The sequence below is a fragment of the Mobula hypostoma genome, chromosome 8 (assembly GCF_963921235.1).
Source record: "Mobula hypostoma chromosome 8, sMobHyp1.1, whole genome shotgun sequence".
NCBI classification, from domain to species: domain Eukaryota; kingdom Metazoa; phylum Chordata; class Chondrichthyes; order Myliobatiformes; family Myliobatidae; genus Mobula; species Mobula hypostoma.
The window spans coordinates 30,219,729-30,240,061 of record NC_086104.1 but is presented as its reverse complement, the minus strand read 5'-3'; the positions used below and the strand labels follow the sequence as shown (position 1 = coordinate 30,240,061).

The 20,333-nt window shown below is 40.5% G+C and overlaps 1 protein-coding gene across 1 annotated transcript in view; it reads right to left on the bottom strand.

The window, feature by feature from the left end:
- The window catches only part of LOC134350439 (F-box only protein 11), a 146,415-nt gene that overhangs the window by 75,987 nt on the left and 50,095 nt on the right, over positions 1 to 20,333 (bottom strand). The window contains exon 2 of the mRNA XM_063055635.1: positions 17,304 to 17,428. Within this exon, the coding sequence (XP_062911705.1) occupies positions 17,304 to 17,428 (125 nt within the window). The remainder of the gene's footprint in view (positions 1 to 17,303; positions 17,429 to 20,333) is intronic.

Sequence of the window (20,333 nt, the reverse complement as noted above, 5' to 3'; positions counted from 1 at the left end):
TAGGTATGACCTGTACAAAAAGGACAAGCCACACCTGAACCCAAAGGGGTCCAATATCCTCACAGGCAGGTTTAATAGAGCTGTCAGGGAGAGGTTAAACTAATTTGGCAGGGGGATGGGAACCGGAGGGAGGAAGGGGAAAACAGAAATAAATCAAAGACAGCGTGCAACAGAGATAATAGAAAGGACAGGCAGGAGATCAGGCATAATCACAGCCAGTGAGATGAGCTACAGGGCAATAGAGGTGAGGTGCAGTTAAAAAAGAAAGCAACAAATACTGGAATGAAAGTGTTATATTTGAATGCACGCAGCTTAAGAAATAAAATAAGATGATCTTGAAATTCAGCTGCAGAGTGGCAAGTATGACATTGTGGCCATCTCTGAAACTTGGCGAAAGGATGGCTGCCATTGGGAACCGTACATCCAAGAATATACGGCATATCGGAAAGATAAGTTAGTAGGCAGAGGGAGTGGTGTGGCCCTGTGTATAAGAAATAATATTAAATCATTAGAAAGGGAGGACATAGGATCAGAAGGTGTAGAGTCTCTATGGGTTGAGTTAAGAAGTGGCAATGGTAAAAGGACCCTAATGACAGTTGCATACAGGCCTCCAAACAGCAGCTGGGATGTGGATTACAAATTACAGCAGGAGATAGAAAAGGCATGTCAGAAGGGCAATATCATGATAATCATTGGGAATTTTAACATGAAAGTGGATTCAGAAAACCAGGCCATCACTGGACCTCAAGAGAGAATTAGTAGAATGTCTAAGGCATGGCTTTTTAGAACAGCTTGTCGTTGAGCCCACAAGGGGATCGGCTGTCCTGGATTGGGTGTTGTGCAATGATCCAGAGGTGATAAGAGGACTTAAGGTTAAGGAACCTTGAAGGATTACAATATGATCAAGTTCACTTTGAAATTTGAGAATGAGAAACGAAATTCCAGTATGTCGGTAATTCAGTGGAATAAAGGAAATTACAATGGCATGAGAGGGGAATTGGCCCAAATTGACTGGAAAGGGACACTAGCAGGAAGGACAGCAGAGCAAGAATGGCTGGAGTTTCTGTGAAAAATGGGGGAAGTGCAAGACAGATATACTCGAAAATAAGAAGAAATTTTCGAATGGAAGAAGGACACTACCATGGCAGACAAGTGAAGACAGAGCCAAAGTAAAAGCAAAAGAGAGCCAAAGCTAATGGGAAGATAGAAGACTGGGAAGAATCAATAGATTCTGGCACTGTACCGGATGACTGGAAATTTAAGAAGAGTGGGAAGCAGCAAAAAGGAAACTATAGAGTTGTTAGCCTGACATCAGTAGCTGGGAAGTTGTTGTAATCGATTGTTAGGGATGAGATTACGGAGTACCTGGGGGCACATGACAAGATAGGCCAAAGCCAGCATGGTTTCCTGAAAGGAAAATGCTGCCTCACTAACCAACTGCAATTTTTTGAGGAAATTACAAGGAGATGCAGTGGATGGGGTGTACCTGGATTATCAGAAGGACTTTGACAAGGTGCCGCACATGAGGCTGCTTAGCAAGATAAGAGCCCATGGAATTACAGGGAAGTTACTAGCATGGGTGGAGTATTGGCTGATCAGCAGAAAACAGAGGGTGGGAATAAAGGGATCCTATTCTGGCTGGCTGCCGGTTACCAGTGGAGTTCCACAGGGTTTGGTGTTGGGACCACTGCTTTTTATGATGTATGTCAATATTTTGGACGATGGGATTAATGGATTTGTGGCTAAATTTGTCGATGATACAAAGATAGGTGGAGGAGCAGGTAGTGTCGAGGGGAAAAGAGAGCCTGCAGCAAGACTTAGACAGTTAGGGAATGGGCAAAGAAGTGGCAAATGAAATACAATGTTGCAAAGTGTATGGTCATCCACTTTGGTGGAAGAAATAAATGGGCAGACTATTATTTAGATGGGGAGAGAATTCAAAATGCAGAGATGCAAAGGGACTTGGGAGTCCTTGTGCAGGATACCCGAAAGGCTAACCTCCAGGGTGAGTCGGTGGTGAAGAAGGCAAATGCAATTTCTAGAGGTATAGAATACAAGAGCAGGTATGTGATGTTGAGGCTCTATAAGGCGCTCGCTAGACCACACTTGGGAGTATTGTGTGCAGTTTTATAACCATATGACAATTACAGCACAGAAACAGGCCATCTCAGCCATTCTAGTCCGTGCTGAACTCTTACTCTCACCTAGTCCCACCGACCTGCACTCAGCCCATAACCCTCCATTCCCTTCCTGTCCATATATCTATCCAATTTAACTTAAAATGACAACATCGAACCTGCCTCAACCACTTCTGCTGGAAGCTCATTCCACACAGCTACCACTCTCTGAGTAAAGAAGTTCCCCCTCATGTTACCCCTAAACTTTTGCCCTTTAACTCTCAATTCATGTCCTCTTGTTTGAATCTCCCCCATTCTCAATGGAAAAAGCCTATCCACATCAACTCTATCTATCCCCCTCATAATTTTAAATACCTCTATCAAGTCCCCCCTCAACCTTCTACGCTCCAAAGAATTAAGACCCAACTTGTTCAACCTTTCTCTGTAACTTAGGAGATGAAACCCAGGTAACATTCTAGTACAGGTTTCCCCCGCAATCCGAAGGTAGAGCGTTCCTATGAAACTGTTCGTAAGCCGAAATGTCGTAAAGCGAAGAAGCAATTACGATTTATATGGGAAAATTTTGTGAGCGTTCGCAGACCCAAAAAAAACCTACCAAATCATGCCAAATAACACATAAAACCTAAATAACAGTAACACATAGTAAAAGCAGGAATGATATGATAAATACACAGCCTATATAAAGTAGAAATACTTTTCCACAATCATTACTGAACTGTTCTCCGGAGCGAAAATCTCACGCAAGCGCTGTCGGCAGAAAATCTCACGCAAGCGCTGTTGGCAAAAACACGCGCAAGCGCTCTCCAGTGACCTTTAAGCTATGAAGCTGTCAAATCATACCAAATAACACGTAAAAATACACAGCCAATATAAAGTAGAAATAATGTATGTACAGTGAAGTACTCAGTGAAGTACTCTGGACAGCGCCGAGCACACTGATGATGGTGTGTTAGACTGAGTCGGAGTTTGGGTGGTGCAGTGGCCCCCCACCCTCCAGGTCGCTGAGCGATACATTGCCACGAAGAACACAGGGGTCCAGCGGTAGCCGGGAGGTACACAGCATATCTTTAAGAAAAAAGCCGAAACAAACATGCTAATTAATTAGGTGCCGCCCGTAATTGTCGGCCCAGATCAGTGCCGATTTCCGATTGCATCGTCTCTGATCTGGGCCAACAATTACGTGTCGGTGGCACCTAATTAATTAGCATGTTTATTTCAGCTTTTTTTCTTAAAGATGTGCTGTGTGCCTCCCGGCTACCTTTGCATTCTCCGCGAATCAGTATCTGTCCGTGGCCTGGGGGTTGGGGTGGTGGGACACTGGGGTGTCATCTCGTCGCCTGTTTCCATTAGAGCAGGCAGCTCATCTTCTCCTATGACTGCCCGCCTCAATGTCGAAGGTCGAGGTTCGTTGTCTGCTGTAGCTGATGTGGAAGGCTTGCTTGACTGCTGAGCCTCGCATATTTTTCCTATCACACAGTTCTTTAATAAGGACTCAAACCATCCTGCAAATATCCCCTAAACCGACGTACCCTTTCAAAATTAAAGTCGTACTTTATCATTACTCATTCGGTTTCGATTGTATCCTTTTTTCTTCCAATTGCATCAGCTCTTCATCTGTCAGTTCTTGGTGATGGGATGCCAAAACCTCTTCAACATCATCTTCGTCAACTTCCACAAGCCAAACTCACGTTGTCCTTACTTCGTTCACCACGATCAAAACGCTTAATTATGTCTAGTTTTACCATAAGTGTAACACCCTTACGAGCTCTTTCAGGCTTTTCCGATACCATAGAACTCATCTTGCAAACGGCTGCTCGCAGGCTCGTGTTTAAGCAATGCCGGCGAGAATCCGGGGGAGAGCGGCTGCTTGGGGCGCGCTGCCTTTATCGTGCACTGAATTTTTTTCTCGTAACAGTGAAAACACCCCCTGAAAGCAAAAATAGGGTACTAATGTAGGTCTTTCGTAACAGTGAGGTTTCGTAAAGCGAATGCTCAAAAAGCGGGGGACACCTGTAAATCTTCTCTGTACTCTCTCAATTTTGTTGACATCTTTTCTATAATTCAGTGACCAGAACTGTACACAATACTCCAAATTTGGCCTTACCAATGCCTTGTACAATTTCAACATTATATCCCAACTCCTATACTCAATGCTCTGATTAATAAAGGCCAGCATACCAGAAGCTTTCTTCACCACCCTATCCACATGAGATTCCAGCTTCAGGGAACTATGCTCCATTATTCCTACATCCCTCTGTTCTACTGCATTCTTCAATGTCCCACCATTTACCATGTATGTCCTATTTTGATTAGTCCTACCAAAATATAGCACCTCACATTTATCAGCATTAAACTCCATCTGCCATCTTTCAGCCCACTCTTCTAACTGGCCTAAATCTCTCTGCAAGCTTTGAAAACCCCCCTCATTATCCACAACTCCACGTATCTTAGTATCATCTGTATACTTACTAATCCAATTTACCACCCCATCATCCAGATCATGAATATATATGACAAACAACACTGGACCCAGTACAGATCCCTGAGGCATACCACTAGTCACTGGCCTCCAATCTGATAGTTTTCCACCACTACTCTCTGACGGCTCCCATCCAGCCACTGCTGAATCCATTTTACTACTTCAATATTAATACCTAACGACTGAACCTTCCTAACTACCCTTCCGTGTGGACCCTTGTCAAAGGCCTTACTGAAGTCCATGTAGACAACATTCACTGCTTTACCTTCGTCAACTTTCCTACTAACCTCTTCAAAAAATTCACTAAGATTTGTCAAACATGACTTTCCACACACAAATCCATGTTGACTATTCCTAATCAGACCCTGTCTATCCAGATAATTATATATACCATCTCCAAGAATACTTTCCATAAATTTACCCACCACTGACGTTAAACTCACAGGCCGATAATTGCTAGGTTTACTCTTAGGACCCTTTTTAAACAATGGAACAACATGAGCAATACGCCAACCCTCCGGCACCAACTCCGTTTCTAATGACATTTGAAATATCTCTGTCAGAGCCCCTGCAGTTTCCACACTAACTTCCCTCAAGGTCCTAGGGAATATCCTGTCAGGACCCGGAGACATATCTACTTTTATATTCCTTAAAAGCCCCAGTACTTCCTCTTCTTTAATCATTATAGATTCCATAACTACCCTACTTGTTTCCCTTACCTTACACAATTCAATATCCTTCTCCTTAGTGAATACCGAAGAAAAGAAATTGTTCAAAATCTCCCCCATCTCTTTTGGCTCTGCACATAGCTGTCCACTCTGATTCTCTAAGGGACCAATTTTATCCCTCACTATCCCTCTGCTATTAATATAACTGCAGAAACCCTCTGGATTTATTTTCACTTTACTTGCCAAAGCAACCTTATATCTTCTTTTAGCTTTTCTAATTTCTTTCTTAAGATTCTTTTTACATTCTTTATATTCCTCCAGCACCTCATTTACTCCAAGCTGCCTATATTTATTGTAGATACCTCTCTTTTTCCAAACCAAGTTTCCAATATCCCTTGAAAACCATGGCTCTCTCAAACTTTTAACCTTTCCTTTCAACCTAACAGGAACATAAAGATTCTGTACCCTCAAAATTTCACCTTTAAATGACCTCCATTTCTCTATTACATCCTTCCCATAAAACAAACTGTCCCAATCCACTCCTCCTAAATCCTTTCACATCTCCTCAAAATTAGCCTTTCTCCAATCAAAAATCTCAACCCTGGGTCCAGTCCTATCCTTCTCCATAATAATATTGAAACTAATGGCATTGTGATCACTGGACCCGAAGTGCTCCCCAACACATATCTCTGTCACCTGATCTATCTCATTCCCTGACAGGAGATCCAACACTGCACCTTCTCTAGTTGGTACCTCTATGTATCGCTGCAAAAAACTACCTTGCAAACATTTTACAAACTCCAATCCATCCAGCCCTTTTACAGAATGGGTTGCCCAGTCTGTGTGTGGAAATTTAAAATCTCCCACAAGCACAACCTTGTGCTTACTACAAATATCTGCTATCTTACAAATTTGCTCCTCCAATTCTTGCTCCCCATTAGATTGTCTATAATACACCCCTATAAGCGTTACTACACCTTTCCCATTCCTCAATTCCACCCAAATAGCCTCCCTAGACAAGTCCTCTCATCTATCCTGCCAAAGCACCACTGCAATATTTTCTCTGACAAGCAACGCAACACCTCCCTCTCTTGCCCCTCTGATTCTATCACACCTGAAGCAATGCCAGGAATACCTAGTTGCCAATCACACCCCTCCTGCAACCATGTTTCACTAATAGCTACAATATCATATTTCCAGGTATCAATTTTGGGCTCCTTATTTTAGAAAGGATATAATGACATTGGAGAGGGTTCAGAGAAGATTCACGAGAATGACTCCAGGAATGAAAGGTTTACTGTATGAAGAACGTCTGGCAGCTCCTGGGCTGTATTCCCTGGAGTTCAGGAGAATGAGGGGGGATCTCACTGGAACATTCCGAATGTTAAAAGGTCTGAACAGATTAGATAGGGCAAAGGTATTTTCCATGGTAGGGGAGTCTAGAACAAAAGGGCATGACTTCAGGATTGAAGGACGTCCATTTAGAACAGAGATGCAGAGAAATTACTTTAGTTAGAGGGTGGTAAATCTGTGGAATTTGTTGTTTCCAAAGGCTGTGGAGGCCAAGTCACTGGGTGTATTTAAGGCAGAGACAGATAGGTTCTTGATTAGCCAGGGCATCAAAGGGTATGGGGAGAAGTCAGGGGAGTGGGGACGACTGGAGTAATTACATCAGCCCATGATTGAATGGCAGAGCAGACTCAATGGGCCGAACAGCCTACTTCTGCTCCTATATCCCATGGTCTTAGGATCAGGAAAATTTCCTTAATCAGTATGTAGAATTCCCAATGACAGAGTATGTGATACTTGATCTGCTGCTGTTGAATGAGATAGGGTAGGTACGTGCATGGGGAACACTTTGCATCTCATAGTCATACTTTATTGATCCCGGGGGAGATTGGTTTTTGTTACAGTTGCACCATAAATAATAGTAATAAAACCATAAATAATTAAATAGTAATATGTAAATTATGCCAGGAAATAAGTCCAGGTCCAGCCTATTGGCTCAGTGTGTCTGACCCTCCAAGGGAGGAGTTATAAAGTATGATGGCCACAGGCAGGAATGACTTCCTATGACGCTCTGTGTTGCATCTCGGTGGAATGAGTCTCTGGCTGAATGTACTCCTGTGCCCAACCAGTACATTATGTAGTGGATGGAAGACATTGCCCAAGATGGCATGCAACTTGGACAGCATCCTCTTTTCTGACACCACCATCAGAGTTCAGTTCCATCCCCACAACATCACTGGCCTCACGAATGAGTTTGTTGATTCTGTTGGTGTCTGCTACCCTCAGCCTGCTGCCCCAGCACACAACAGCAAACATGATCGCACTGGCCACCACAGACTCGTAGAACATCCTCAGCATCATCTGGCAGATGTTAAGGGACCTCAGTCTCCTCAGGAAACAGAGACGGCTCTGACCCTTCTTGTAGACAGCCTCAGTGTTCTTTGACCAGTCCAGTTTATTGTCAATTCGTATCCCCAGATATTTGTAATCCACCACCATGTCCACACTGACCCCCTGGATGGAAACAGGGGTCACCCGTACCTTCGCTCTCCTCGGGTCTACCACCAGCTCCTCAGTCTTTTTCACATTAAGCTGCAGGTAATTCTGCTCACACCATGTGACAAAGTTTCCTACCGTAGCCCTATACTCAGCCTCATCTCCCTTGCTGATGCATCCAACTATGGCAGAGTCATCAGAAAACTTCTGAAGATGATAAGACTCTGTGCAGTAGTTGAAGTCCAAGGTGTAAATGGTGAAGAGAATGGGAGACAAGAAAGTCCCCTGTGGAGCCCCAGTGCTGCTGATCACTCTGTCGGACACACAGTGTTGCAAGCACACGTACTGTGGTCTGCCAGTCAGGTAATCAAGAATCCACGACACCAGGAAAGCATCCATCTGCATCACTGTCAGCTTCTACCCCAGCAGAGCAGGGCGGATGGTGTTGAACGCACTGAAGTCAAAAAACATGACCCTCACATTGCTCGCTGGCTTGCCCAGGTGGGCGTAGACACGGTTCAGCAGGTAGACGTTGGCATTCTCAACTCCTAGTCGGGGCTGGTAGGCGAACTGGAGGGGATCTAAGTGTGGCCTGACCATAGGCCAGAGCAGCTCCAGAACAAGTCTCTCTCTGGCGATCATAATGTCATTAATTTCAAAGTAAATATGGAAAAGAAGATAGGTCTGGTCCACAAGTTGAGATTTTAAATTGGAGAAAGGCCAATTTTGATGGTATCAGAAAGGATCTGGCAAGTATGAATTGGGACAGGCTATTTTCTGGCAAAGGTGAACTTAGTAAGTGGAAGGCCTTCCAAAGTAAAATTTTGAAAGCAGAAAGCTTGTATGTGCCTGTCAGAATAAAAGGTAAAGCTAACAGACTTAGGGAGCCTTGGTTTTCAAGATATTCAGGCCCTGGTTAAGAAAAAAAAGGAGTTGCCTAGCAGGTATAGGCAAGTAGGAACAAATGAGGTACTTAATTGAGTATAAGAAATGCAAGAGAACACAAAGAAATCAGCTAAGTGTTCCCTATAACATACCTACCCTGTCTCATTCTCCAGTAGCAGATAGTTCTTTATGACCTTGGGCTGTATGTTTGGGTCATTGTCCTGAATGAAGTTGGGACTGAGCAGATGCCTCCCTGATGGATGAGAATCTGCTTCTACTTCTCAGCATTGAGGATTTCACTAATTCTGATTAGATCACCAAATCCATTTGCAGAAATGCAGACCCAAACCTGCACATCCACTGTGGTTCACTACTGGCTGCAGACACTCATCCATGGAGCATTCTCCAGCTCTTCTACAAACAAACTGCCTCCTGTTTGAGGCAAAAATTTCACATTTTGACTCATCAGCCCAGAGCATTTGCTGCCATTGTGTAGCACCCCAGTCCTTATGTTTTTGTGCATAGTTGAGTCTCTTGGCCTTGTTTCCACTTCTAAGAATTGGCTTTTTGGCAGCAACTCTTCCACGAGGACCACTTTTAACAAGTTCTCCAGACTGTAGAGGTGTATTTGGGTTCCAGTGGTTTTTGAATGTTGACAGCTGATAGCAGAGGTGGACTTCTTGTGATTTAGAAGGGACGTCAATTTGATGTATCTCTCCTCTGCTGTACTCAGTTTCCATGGCTGACCACTGTGTTTCTGGTCCTAAACCTTGCCTGCTTCTTTGTCCTTCTTCAGAGGAGCTTTGACAACACTTTTTAAACTCTTGTCAGCAGCAAAATGTCTACTTGGGAGAGACCTTGCTGATGCAGGATGACCACCTTTTGACTTATTGCTACGTTCACTCTCACGATGGTGTAAGAATTACTGATCAGAAGGTTACACTGTCACATCTGCCACACCTTCACATTTTAGTTTGGTCTTAATTCACTCAGTTTGATTCATTCTACACCCCTTTATATTTCAGTTAATCAGTCTAGTTCATTCATCTCATTGTGTCACAGATCATTAGCACTGACTTGTTATCTTTATTTAATCATGCACTGGGCTATACACCTACAAAGTAATTAAGTTTTTCTTTGAAAAGTGGTCTATTATTTAATATTTTACATTTTTTAATGAAATACAAAAAACCTCTAACATTTAATTTTTTTGGAAAATGGATCTATGGAAATCTAAAGTTTGCTCTTTTCCACTGACACAAGGCAGAAGACAAAAAAAACATATAAAACAAACTTATATTAAAAATCTAGGGTGCCTAAGACTTAAGCACAGTACTGTATTTCTACTTTCAACAGATAAGAGCTTCTCAGATTGGAATAGCTCAGGCATCATTCTGGTGTTTTGAAGTATGGTGTTTACAACTTCAAGAGGTGTACATGGTTTGCATACATTATAGTTTACTATCCTAGAAGTATTTAACAGCGAGTATATTGTAGGTCAGAGAGATCAATTAACATTCGCACCTCTGTTTTCACTTAGTTACTTTTGGTTCTTATATAGAATTTTGATTTAGTTTTTTTAAATGAAAATTCAGGAGGATCTGGGAGTGGGAGGGGAAAGGTGGAGAAATTCCACTGTCTGTTAATGTTAGTAAGATGTTATCCAAAGATTTTGTTAAAATAATGCAAAATAAGGCCTTTTACTAGAAAGTACAAAGTCAACATCAGCACGAATATTTGATTATGAACACTTTTGTCACATTTTTCCTTCATTCACAATGTTATTCAAAGCTCAGTATTTGCATAGTTCAACATCCAGCAGAGTGAATAGTTCCCGAGTTCCACTAGGAATTACAGGACACTCCCTTTTACAAGCATATCACACTGATCACATGTTTACAACTTGCACTGAAGTGCTTTTTATATTATCACTTTTCTGTTCTTAACATTGAAATATATCCATGCAGATAAAAATGTAAAATAGATAAATGTTTGAATAGTTAGATCCTAAAAAAAACACACTAATACTTCTCATGAACAAATTCCTACTTGATCAACCCGAGTTCACATTTATTAAATGGAATGCCAGCAATAGTTCACGTGTTCCTGTATTAGCCATGTAGCATTCCATCCAATTCAAATTTTTTTAAATGGAAAGGAATAATATTATTTAGTTAACCAAATATAATTCCGACAATTCAAGGTTAATCATTCGCACAAGCTGCTTTAAATGGAAATTTTTGTGTAGTATATGCCTTTAATGATCACAGAGCTTTATCAATAGCATTAGAACCCTATTCAAATCTTATACACAAGTGATAAATTAATTACTATTGGATGACTTGTGACCAGATCAACCTACATTCTGTGTCATCATTAAAAAGAGGCAAGTTCCCTGTCCCACTCTCTCTCTCTGCCTATGGCCTCCTGTACTGTTATAAAAAGGCCCATTGCAAGCCTGAAGAACTCTGATTTTTTAAAAATTTGCCTCTTCTTCCATCTGGACACATTACAACCTGCAGGTCTGGCCATTTCTGCTCGCCATCGTTTCACAGACTGCACAGCATTAGCACTAAACAGATTAATCAAATCATCACTACTCCATTATTACACCCAGCATTCCTGTACATTCTTTGCTACCCAAATTTAGTTTTATTTCTTTTCTCAGTTCAGTGAAGGGTTGGGGTATGATCTGCTGCATGGGTCATGTAGACATTTTATTATAAATCTTTAGAGTTCTCACATATAATTAGAAAAGCCTATAATATTTTTCAATTAAATATTCAGCATAGACAAGTCACTACCACTTATATTATCAATCCTAACAAAGATATCTTTGACCAACAACATTTTACTGTTAAAATTTTTATCCTTCTGTTTCATTCTGTCAGTACCATTACCATTTTTCATCTTTGTAACTACCTCAAGTCTTGCATAGATTAAAAAAATACAAATTTTGGATACAAAATGATTTGTGGAAAAGGCACAAAGAAGCCAAAGTTGGCATTAATACAATTTAATTAACTTTTTAAATCCATGTTACCATTAAATTTAGTCTGGTTTCACAAAATTTTCATGTTACAGTCTGGGTCTTACTGCAGCGCCCATTACAACTTGCAAGGCACTCGGACATCAAACATTTTTCTTTTCACAAACACTGTCTAAACAGTATTGCCAGCATTTGTAACAGCAATGTTCAATAATAAAGTTTTTGAAAAGAAAAGACCTAGGATTAGTTTTACTTTGAACAGCTTAGAAGTGCAAAATCAAGTATTTGCGCCAAACTCATTTCTAAGCTGAGTACAGTTCTGGTCACTGCCATTATAAAAGTACTGAGGCAATTCAGTGGATGCAAAATGAATTGTCAAGGAAAACAAAACAAATGCATCAGGATATGATTAAAAGGCTGAAAAATATGCAGATGGATAACTTCAGATGTCTTCAGAATCTTGAAAGGCTTTGATTGCATAGAATGTCTTTATTTTAGGAAGAAAAGAATTAGGTACCTTCAAAATAACATAGTTAACAAAAGGAAAGTAAAATATATAAAGCAGAACAAATAGTATCACTACACAGAAAAGTTACAAGGACATGAGAGAGGGCAGAGAGAGTTAGACTGTAAGTTCAGCATAGAAGCTCAGCATAATCAGAGAATGATTGTTAAATGGCCTGTTTCTCTGCAAACTATAATATCAGAGAGATTAGTACCCATAAGCAGAAAAATTGTACTGTTAACAAACTCCTACCACTCAAACAATACATCATATTGCTCCCATAGCAAACATCCTGAAATATATTAACCTGCCAATTTTGCACACTAAAATGATAGACTTTATGATAAAACTCCTACAAAGATATTAGATTGTGTTAGAATCCTTGTGTATATCAGAATTCCATTGAGGATTTTAAGATTAGTGCTTTTTAATCTGCTTTTAAGATTCACTAACAATCTCAGACAAGCTACACAAATGTGTACACTGACCATGAAGTCTTAACAGAACATGTGAAGAACAAGCTGCAGAGATGCACCACTTTATCATGAATATCTGAGTTTAAAAGACCAGAGGTCAAGTACAAAACTTTAGAAACTAAGGAATTACTTTAAAGCCAAGATTCAGAAACAAAAACAGTAACAATATCCATAATATTACTATTTTATTCTTCCCCACGATCTTATTAGAGTATGTATGCTCATCATGTTTTTTATAGTCATTATCACCACTATACATTTGAGAAAAAAATTGGGAGAAGTATTTCAACGGCCGAAGTATTTGACACAAGTTTCAAAAAGACTATTTTGTCTTCAATCTTTTGATTCTTAGGAATCAAACAACAATATAAGAAAAAAATTAGAACACCTAAAACAGACAGTTTCAGAACACCCCATTTCAAAACAAAACTGCTCTGGAAACCCAAGTATTAAACTACATTTAAAACTGCACATTTAAAACCCTCTGCCATCCTATTCCTAAATGGACATTGTTGAAGCTTTGGACACTACCTCACTTTTTTTCAAAAATATACAGCATTTCTGTTTTTTGCACATTTTTTAAAAGTTATTCAATACATGTAATTGATTTACTTGTTTATGTTTTATTTTATTTATTATCATTTTTTCTCTCTCTGCTAGATTATGTATTGCATTGAACTGCTGCTGCTAAGTTTACAAACTTCATGTCACATGCTGGTGATCCCCACTGAGCACTGGATCCCCACAAGGCTGTGTGCTTAGCCCATTGCTGTTTACACCGCTAACACCTGACTGTGCAGCCAGATTCAAGGAGAACCTGATTATTAAATTTGCAGATGATACCACAGTGGTGGGGCTCATCAGAAAAAATGATGAAACAATGTACAGGGAGGAGATCAAACACCTAGAGAGCTGGTACAGGGATAACAACTTGATGCTTAATGTCACCAAAACCAAGGAGATGATCGTCGATTTCAGACAGTCTCAGCCTGAGCACACACCCCTCAGCATCAGCGGCTCCACAGTGGAGAGAGTGGAAAACATCAAGTTCCTTGGGGTGCAGATCTCAGACAATCTCACCTGGTCCAAGAACACCACTGGGATTGTGAAACGGGCCCAGCAGAGATTGCACTTCCTGAGGAAGCTTAAACAAGCATCATTCCCCACTAACATCTTAACTACATTCTACAGAGGTGTGGTTGAGAGTGTGCTGACCTTTTGCATCACAACCTGGTACTCCAGCTGCAGTGCTGTCGACAAAAAAGCCTAGCAGAGGGTGGTTAGGGGAGCAGAGAAGGTTACTGGGGTCTCCCTACCTTCTGTACAAGACCTCTTTCAGAGTCAATGCCTCCAGAAGACACAGGACAACATTAAAGACCCCTCACACCCTCTCCATGAACTGTTTGTTCTTCTGCCATCAGGCAAACGTTACAGGAGCATCAAAACTAAAACCACAAGGCTACGAAACAGCTTCCTCCCACAGGCAGTCAGACTGCTAAATAGCTGCTCCACCTGACTCTGCTTTGGGCCCTTTTAACTTGCACTGGACACTTATAACTTGATTTTAACTGACATGTGGCTGTTGTGTTTTACTATTTATTGTTGTGTTTATTATTTAGTGTTGCGTTTGTTATGTTATGATTGCACTACTCCTGAGAAACGCTGTCTCATTCTGCCCTGCAGAGCTGATGTACGGTTAGAATGATAATAAAGTTTTTTGAATCTTGAATCTTTGAATAATAAACCTAATTCTAAAATTGTTCAAAAGTTAGAAATACCTAAGTAAGATATCGCTTGAAACAATTAACATATCATTTGATGGTAAGCCTTTCTACCATTCACTGCAGTCTACAAAATTCATTAGATAAAAATTGAATTTCAGTTACCTCAATCATGAAGAATTCAGTCCAAGTGAAAAATTACCAACTACAGCACAATTCTTGTTGAGCTATTCTATGAAAATATAACCTCCAAAATGGATAGCTGGTGCCTTTTCACATTTTGCTCTTTCTAAATATATTGACACCACAAATTGGAAGTTATAATTAACATATTTAAAAATCACAGGTTAATTATTTCCTTGGCAATTAAATTGTGACTGAAACAAAATCTACCTCACTTAATCTATGAAATGGGTTATCACACCTTATTTTTTAAATGTTTTCTTTATGGTTGTTGGTAAAGAGGCAGCATATTTCTTCTCTGATCTATGGATTGACAGTGGTCAACCAAAGAAGCAGGTCCTTAAGCCCACTCACTGCATCCATCGACACTAATTCCTTTTACCCACATTTGGTCCATAGCCCTCTTTGGCTTAGCAATTCCAGTATTTGTCTACATGCTTCTTAGATAGTCTAAGCATATTCACCTCCAATATCTCTTCAGGCTGCATAATCTAAATCATCCAGCTTCTATATCAAAGAACGCCATCGTGGACACGCCCCCATTCCACTCCAAATTTGTAGACTCTCATATAAAAAGCATTCCCTCATCATAAACATAGTGAAAAAAATTATCTACTATATTTATCCCCCTCAAATTTATACACCTCTGCCAGGTCATTCCTCATCTCATCTGTTCTAGGGAAAATAAAACTAGTCTTTGCAGTCACTCCATACAAGCACAATTTCCTTTGCACCTTTTCCAGTGCAATCACATCCATCCCATAATGTGGCAACAAGAGCAGCACATAAATCTCCAGGCACGATACCCTGGTATGTTCTATTCCATGGTCAGCAAAGGATAGATCAGTCTTCTTCACCAACTTTTCCATCCACGCTAATATTTCTGGGGATATATGAACTTGGTCCCTTTGTTCATCAACACTCCTTTGAAAACTACCATTTATTGGATCTATCCTACCTTATTTATCTTCTCAAATATTATTTTGCATTTGACAGGATTAAATTACACTTACCATTGCTCTGCCAAATTTTCCAGCTGACTAGCATCACACTATAGCCTTGATATCTACATCACTAGAAATTCTTGTGGTACTACATCATATATTCATTTCCAAGTTGTTAATGTACATCACAAACATACCAATACCAACTGCTGAGGTACATCACTGGTAACAGACTTCTAACTGAGAAAGCAACCCTCTAGCACAGCCCTGACTCCTATTACCAATCTGTCCTGGATCCCATAGGCTCCAACTTCTGGACCAGTTTACCAAGCAAATTAAAGATCTTATTAAAGACCTTGTACACAGCGTCCACTATCCTTCAGTAATCCAGCAAATCCATTCTTGTCATCTTAAATACTAGAGCAACAAATGTTATCTTCTAGTCATCGGCTAGTAAGGATACAAAAATGTCTGCAAAGGCCCCAACAAACTCGTTGCCTCCCATAGCAGCCGGGATTTCCTCACATCAGGCTCTGGATATTTATCCACCTTCATGCTTCCCAAGAGATCTTGTCTTCCCAAATGTCAAAATGCACAAAATATCAGCCTACCTCACCCTGAACTCTCCCTCTACCATCTTCTTGCAGTGAATACAAACAAGAAATACTCATTTAAATCTTCACCCACATCCCTAGGCCCCAAGCATAATTTAGATTCATCTTAATTTTGCTTGCCACTGATGGCCCCCTTTTCCCCTCCCAATTTCCTTGTTATGTACACTCCCACATTTTCCATACCTCTTAAGGGATTCCACCATTTTGTCTATTCCTTTTGTTTTCTTCAACTCAACATCACTTTTGATTCATATTTCATAAATCTTGCCATCCTTACCTTTCACACTCCCAGGGATACTACCTTCCTTTTAAAAGGCTCCCATTTGTGCTACCACAACATGCCTGCTTTTATTTCCCAAGTCCAGTAGAACCCCATTTTATGTACAATTATCGAAGTACTGGCTCAAAAAAGAACTTCCCTGACACACTGCTCCCAAGATGAGTCTTACCTCCAAGACACTCCCAGACATTATTGAAAAAGTTGAAATCTGTTCCCTTGTACTCCCACCGCTACAGTGCCTTTGCTCTGGCGTCTTTCTGTCAATTGTCTACACAGCTGCTTATCTTTTTCTTGCTAACTGCTAGGAAACCTGCAATATATAATACCAAAGTAATTGTCCCTGCTTTTTTCTAACGCATGCCATCATTGGAAGAGCCTTCCAAAATATCTTCCTTGAATACTGATATGATGTTCTTCCTAATCAACACTGTGGCACCTCTCTATCTGCTATGACTAAGTGCACTGAGTTGTCAGTCGTTCTTTTTTCCCCAACTTCATTTTTGATATACAATATCACATTTACATTTGCTTATGAACCAAAGCCTAATCCATCAGGTTCAATGCATTAAAATAAAAACTAGTTAATTTATCTGCTTTATCATGCCCTATGTACTCTTCCAAATGAAGGTGTTTAGTTTATACTCTAAATATGACTCCAATTCCCCACCTGCCATGCCACCATTGAGTACTATTTTCTCTGAAAATTAAAGCCTCTGCATATCAGCATCCAACATTCAAACCCAGCTTCATTGTACAAAACTAAAGTAAATGGGTTGACAACAAGATAGCAATAGTTTATACAATCGTTGTCCCAGTCGCGTTTTCACAAATTAAATCCGCACCTGGACAAAGATGATTTTTGGATGGTGGCGTTAACACCAAAAAATAGATTTCTGCATTTAGCAGTGCATCTCACCTCCATATTATTTTTTGTAGGATATTGTCTTTTAGACAATAGAGACTTCCTCCGTAGCTGGTATGGGCTGTTTTGTGGACCAGGTCCTGATTCTTCCACAATCATGTCTGCAGGGACATCCTCATCTACAACAAACAGAAAAGTAAATAAATATATATATATAAATATATTAATCTGAAATCTCACTCCTGTACATCTTCTCCTCACCATCTTCAATGGTTATATCATCAGCAATTTTACAGGTGGCATTTGAGCTGTGCCCACCCACACAGCCATGAGAGTAGAGAGAGTAGAGCAGTGGGCTAAGCACACATCCTTGAGGCACACCAGTGTTGAATATCAGCGAGATGGAGATGTTATTTCAGATCCACACACACTGTGGTCTTCTGGTGAGGAAGTCGAGGATCCAGTTTGCAGAGGGAGGTACAAAGGTACTATCCTAAACTTAATCTATTATTTGGATAACATTTTCAGATTCAATCAAAGTATGCACAATAGAAAGGGGTTAAACTGGCATGGTCAATTAAAAGAGTTGTGCCTCAGTCATAATCAACATGCAGACAGAAAACACCAGAAAATACTAAAACCTAATTGCAAGGAACCAAAGTTGGATGGTGTCAATGTGAAGAGTGATACTTCTCCGAGTATTTGAGAACAAATCCCCAATTTTGCAGCTCTGAGATCGGAATGGTTCCAGGAGACATTCAAAGGCGTGAAAGTTCATTTGGCCAAAATATGATAAATAAGGAGATATGGAGTTGTTCAATATGCTTGTTGTTGGAACTTCACAGTCCCGTAAGCATCAAGAGTGCTTAAAGTCCCTTGAATCTTTCTTCCACAAGTAGTCACTGAATGATATCATACCTCATTATTTTATTCATGCTGAAATCTGAACCAGTTTATCATAAAATGCAGAATATTTTACAGAAATTTCAAAATATATAAAACCTTAAGTATAATAAAACTCCCTAGACACAGTATTAAACACAAAACCATATTAGCATTACAGCTTTGACCAGCAGCCCATCCAGACATCGGAAGTTTAGAGAGGAGGGAACTTCAATCAGGAGACAGATGATGATTTAACAGAGGAAAGTTACTGCTGTCGGGTCTCTGGCACTAAGTCTAGCTCTGTGACTCAAAAGGGAAGAGGCACACTGTGGTGACAGGGGATTTGTTAGGGGAGCGGGCAGGAGGTTCTGCGGGCAAGAATGAGATTCCCGGAAGTTATGTTGCCTCCCAGGTGCCAGGGTTCGGGATATCTGGGATCGAGTCCTCACCATTCTTAAGTGGGAGGGTGAGCAGCCAGAAGTCATGGTCCACATTGGTACCAATGACATGGGTAGGACAAGTGATGAGGTTCTGCATTGGGGTTGAGAACCATAGTGCCCGAACAGTTAGTGGAGAGTTTGTGGAGGAAGATGCTGGTAAGACCTCAGGCAAAACTAAAATCAAAAGGTTGAACTTGGTGCGACTAGTGTCCTATATTTCAATGCAAAAGTATCGTAGGAAAGGCGGATAACAATGCTGAAGATAAGTAGCTGGTTTACAAGCAGAAGCAATTTGTAGTAAGGAGAGGCTGCTGGTAAGGCAAAACTGCAGTCAAAAGGATGAGCTGCAACTTAAAAGGCGGACAAAATCGTAAAGGGTGAATACAGGACTGAAGGTGTTGCATCTGAATGCACGTTGCATCTCAATATACGGAATAAGGTAGATGAACTTGCAGCAAAGTTGCAGATTAGCAGGTATGTTCACTGAATCACGACTGGAAGACTATAGCTGGGAGCTTTACATCCAAGGATACACATCGTATCGAAAGGATAGATAGGAAGGCAGAGGGGCAGTGTTGCACTGTTGGTAAAAAAAAATTGAAATCAAAATCATTAGAAAGAGGTAACATAGGGTCAGAAGGTGTTGACTCGTTGTGGATAAAGCAAGGGTAAAAAGGCCCTGATGGGGGTTGTACACAGACCCTCAAAAAGTACTAAGGACATTGCCTACAATTTACAATGGGAGATAGAAAATGCATGCCAGAAGGACAATGTTACAACCGTCATGGGTAGATTGCAAAAATCAGGTTGGTGGTAGATTCCAAGAGGGTGAATTTTTAGAATGCCTATGAGATGGCTTTTTTCCCTAGCGGTTGAGCCCACTAGAGAATCAGCTATTCTGGATTGGGTGTTGTGAAATAAACAAGAATTGATTTGAGAGCTTAAGGTAAAAGAACCCTTAGGGGCAAGTGATCATTGTATGATTGAATTCACCCTGAAATTTGAGAAAGAGAAGCCAAAGTCAGATGTATCCATATTACAGTGGAGTAAAGGGAATTACAGAGGCATGAGAGAGAAGTCTGCCAGAATTGAGTGGAAAAGAACACTAGCAGTGATGATGGCAGAGCAGCAATAGCTGAAATTTCTGTTAACAATTCGGAATGCACAGGATAGATACATCCCAAATAGGAAGAAGTATTCTAAAGGAAAGATGACATAACCATGACTAACAAGAGAACTCAAAGCCAAAGAGAGGCAATATAATAGAGCAAAAATTAGTGGGGAGTTAGAGAATTAGAAAGCTTTTAAAAACCAAGACAAGGCAACTAAAGAATCATCCAGAAGGTAAAGATGGAATACAAAAGTAAGCTAACCAATAATATTAAAGAGGATACCAAAAGTTTCCTCAGATTCATAAAGTGTAAAAGAGAGATGAAAATGGATATTGGACTGCTCGAAAATGACACTGGAGAGGTAGTAATGGGGGACAACAAAACAGCGGACAAACTGAATCAGTATTTTGCATTTTGTATTTGTGGAAGACACCAGCAATATGGTGGAAGTTCCAGGTGTCAGGGGGCATGAAGTGTGTCAAGTTACTATAACTAGAGAGAAGGTTATGAGACTACTGTGGGAGGCGATGGAGGAGAAGTGGCAGATGGAGTTCAACCCAGATAAGTGTGAGGTGGTTCATTTTGTTGGTCAAATATGATGACAGAATATAGTACTAATGGTAAGACTCTTGGCAGTGTGGAGGATC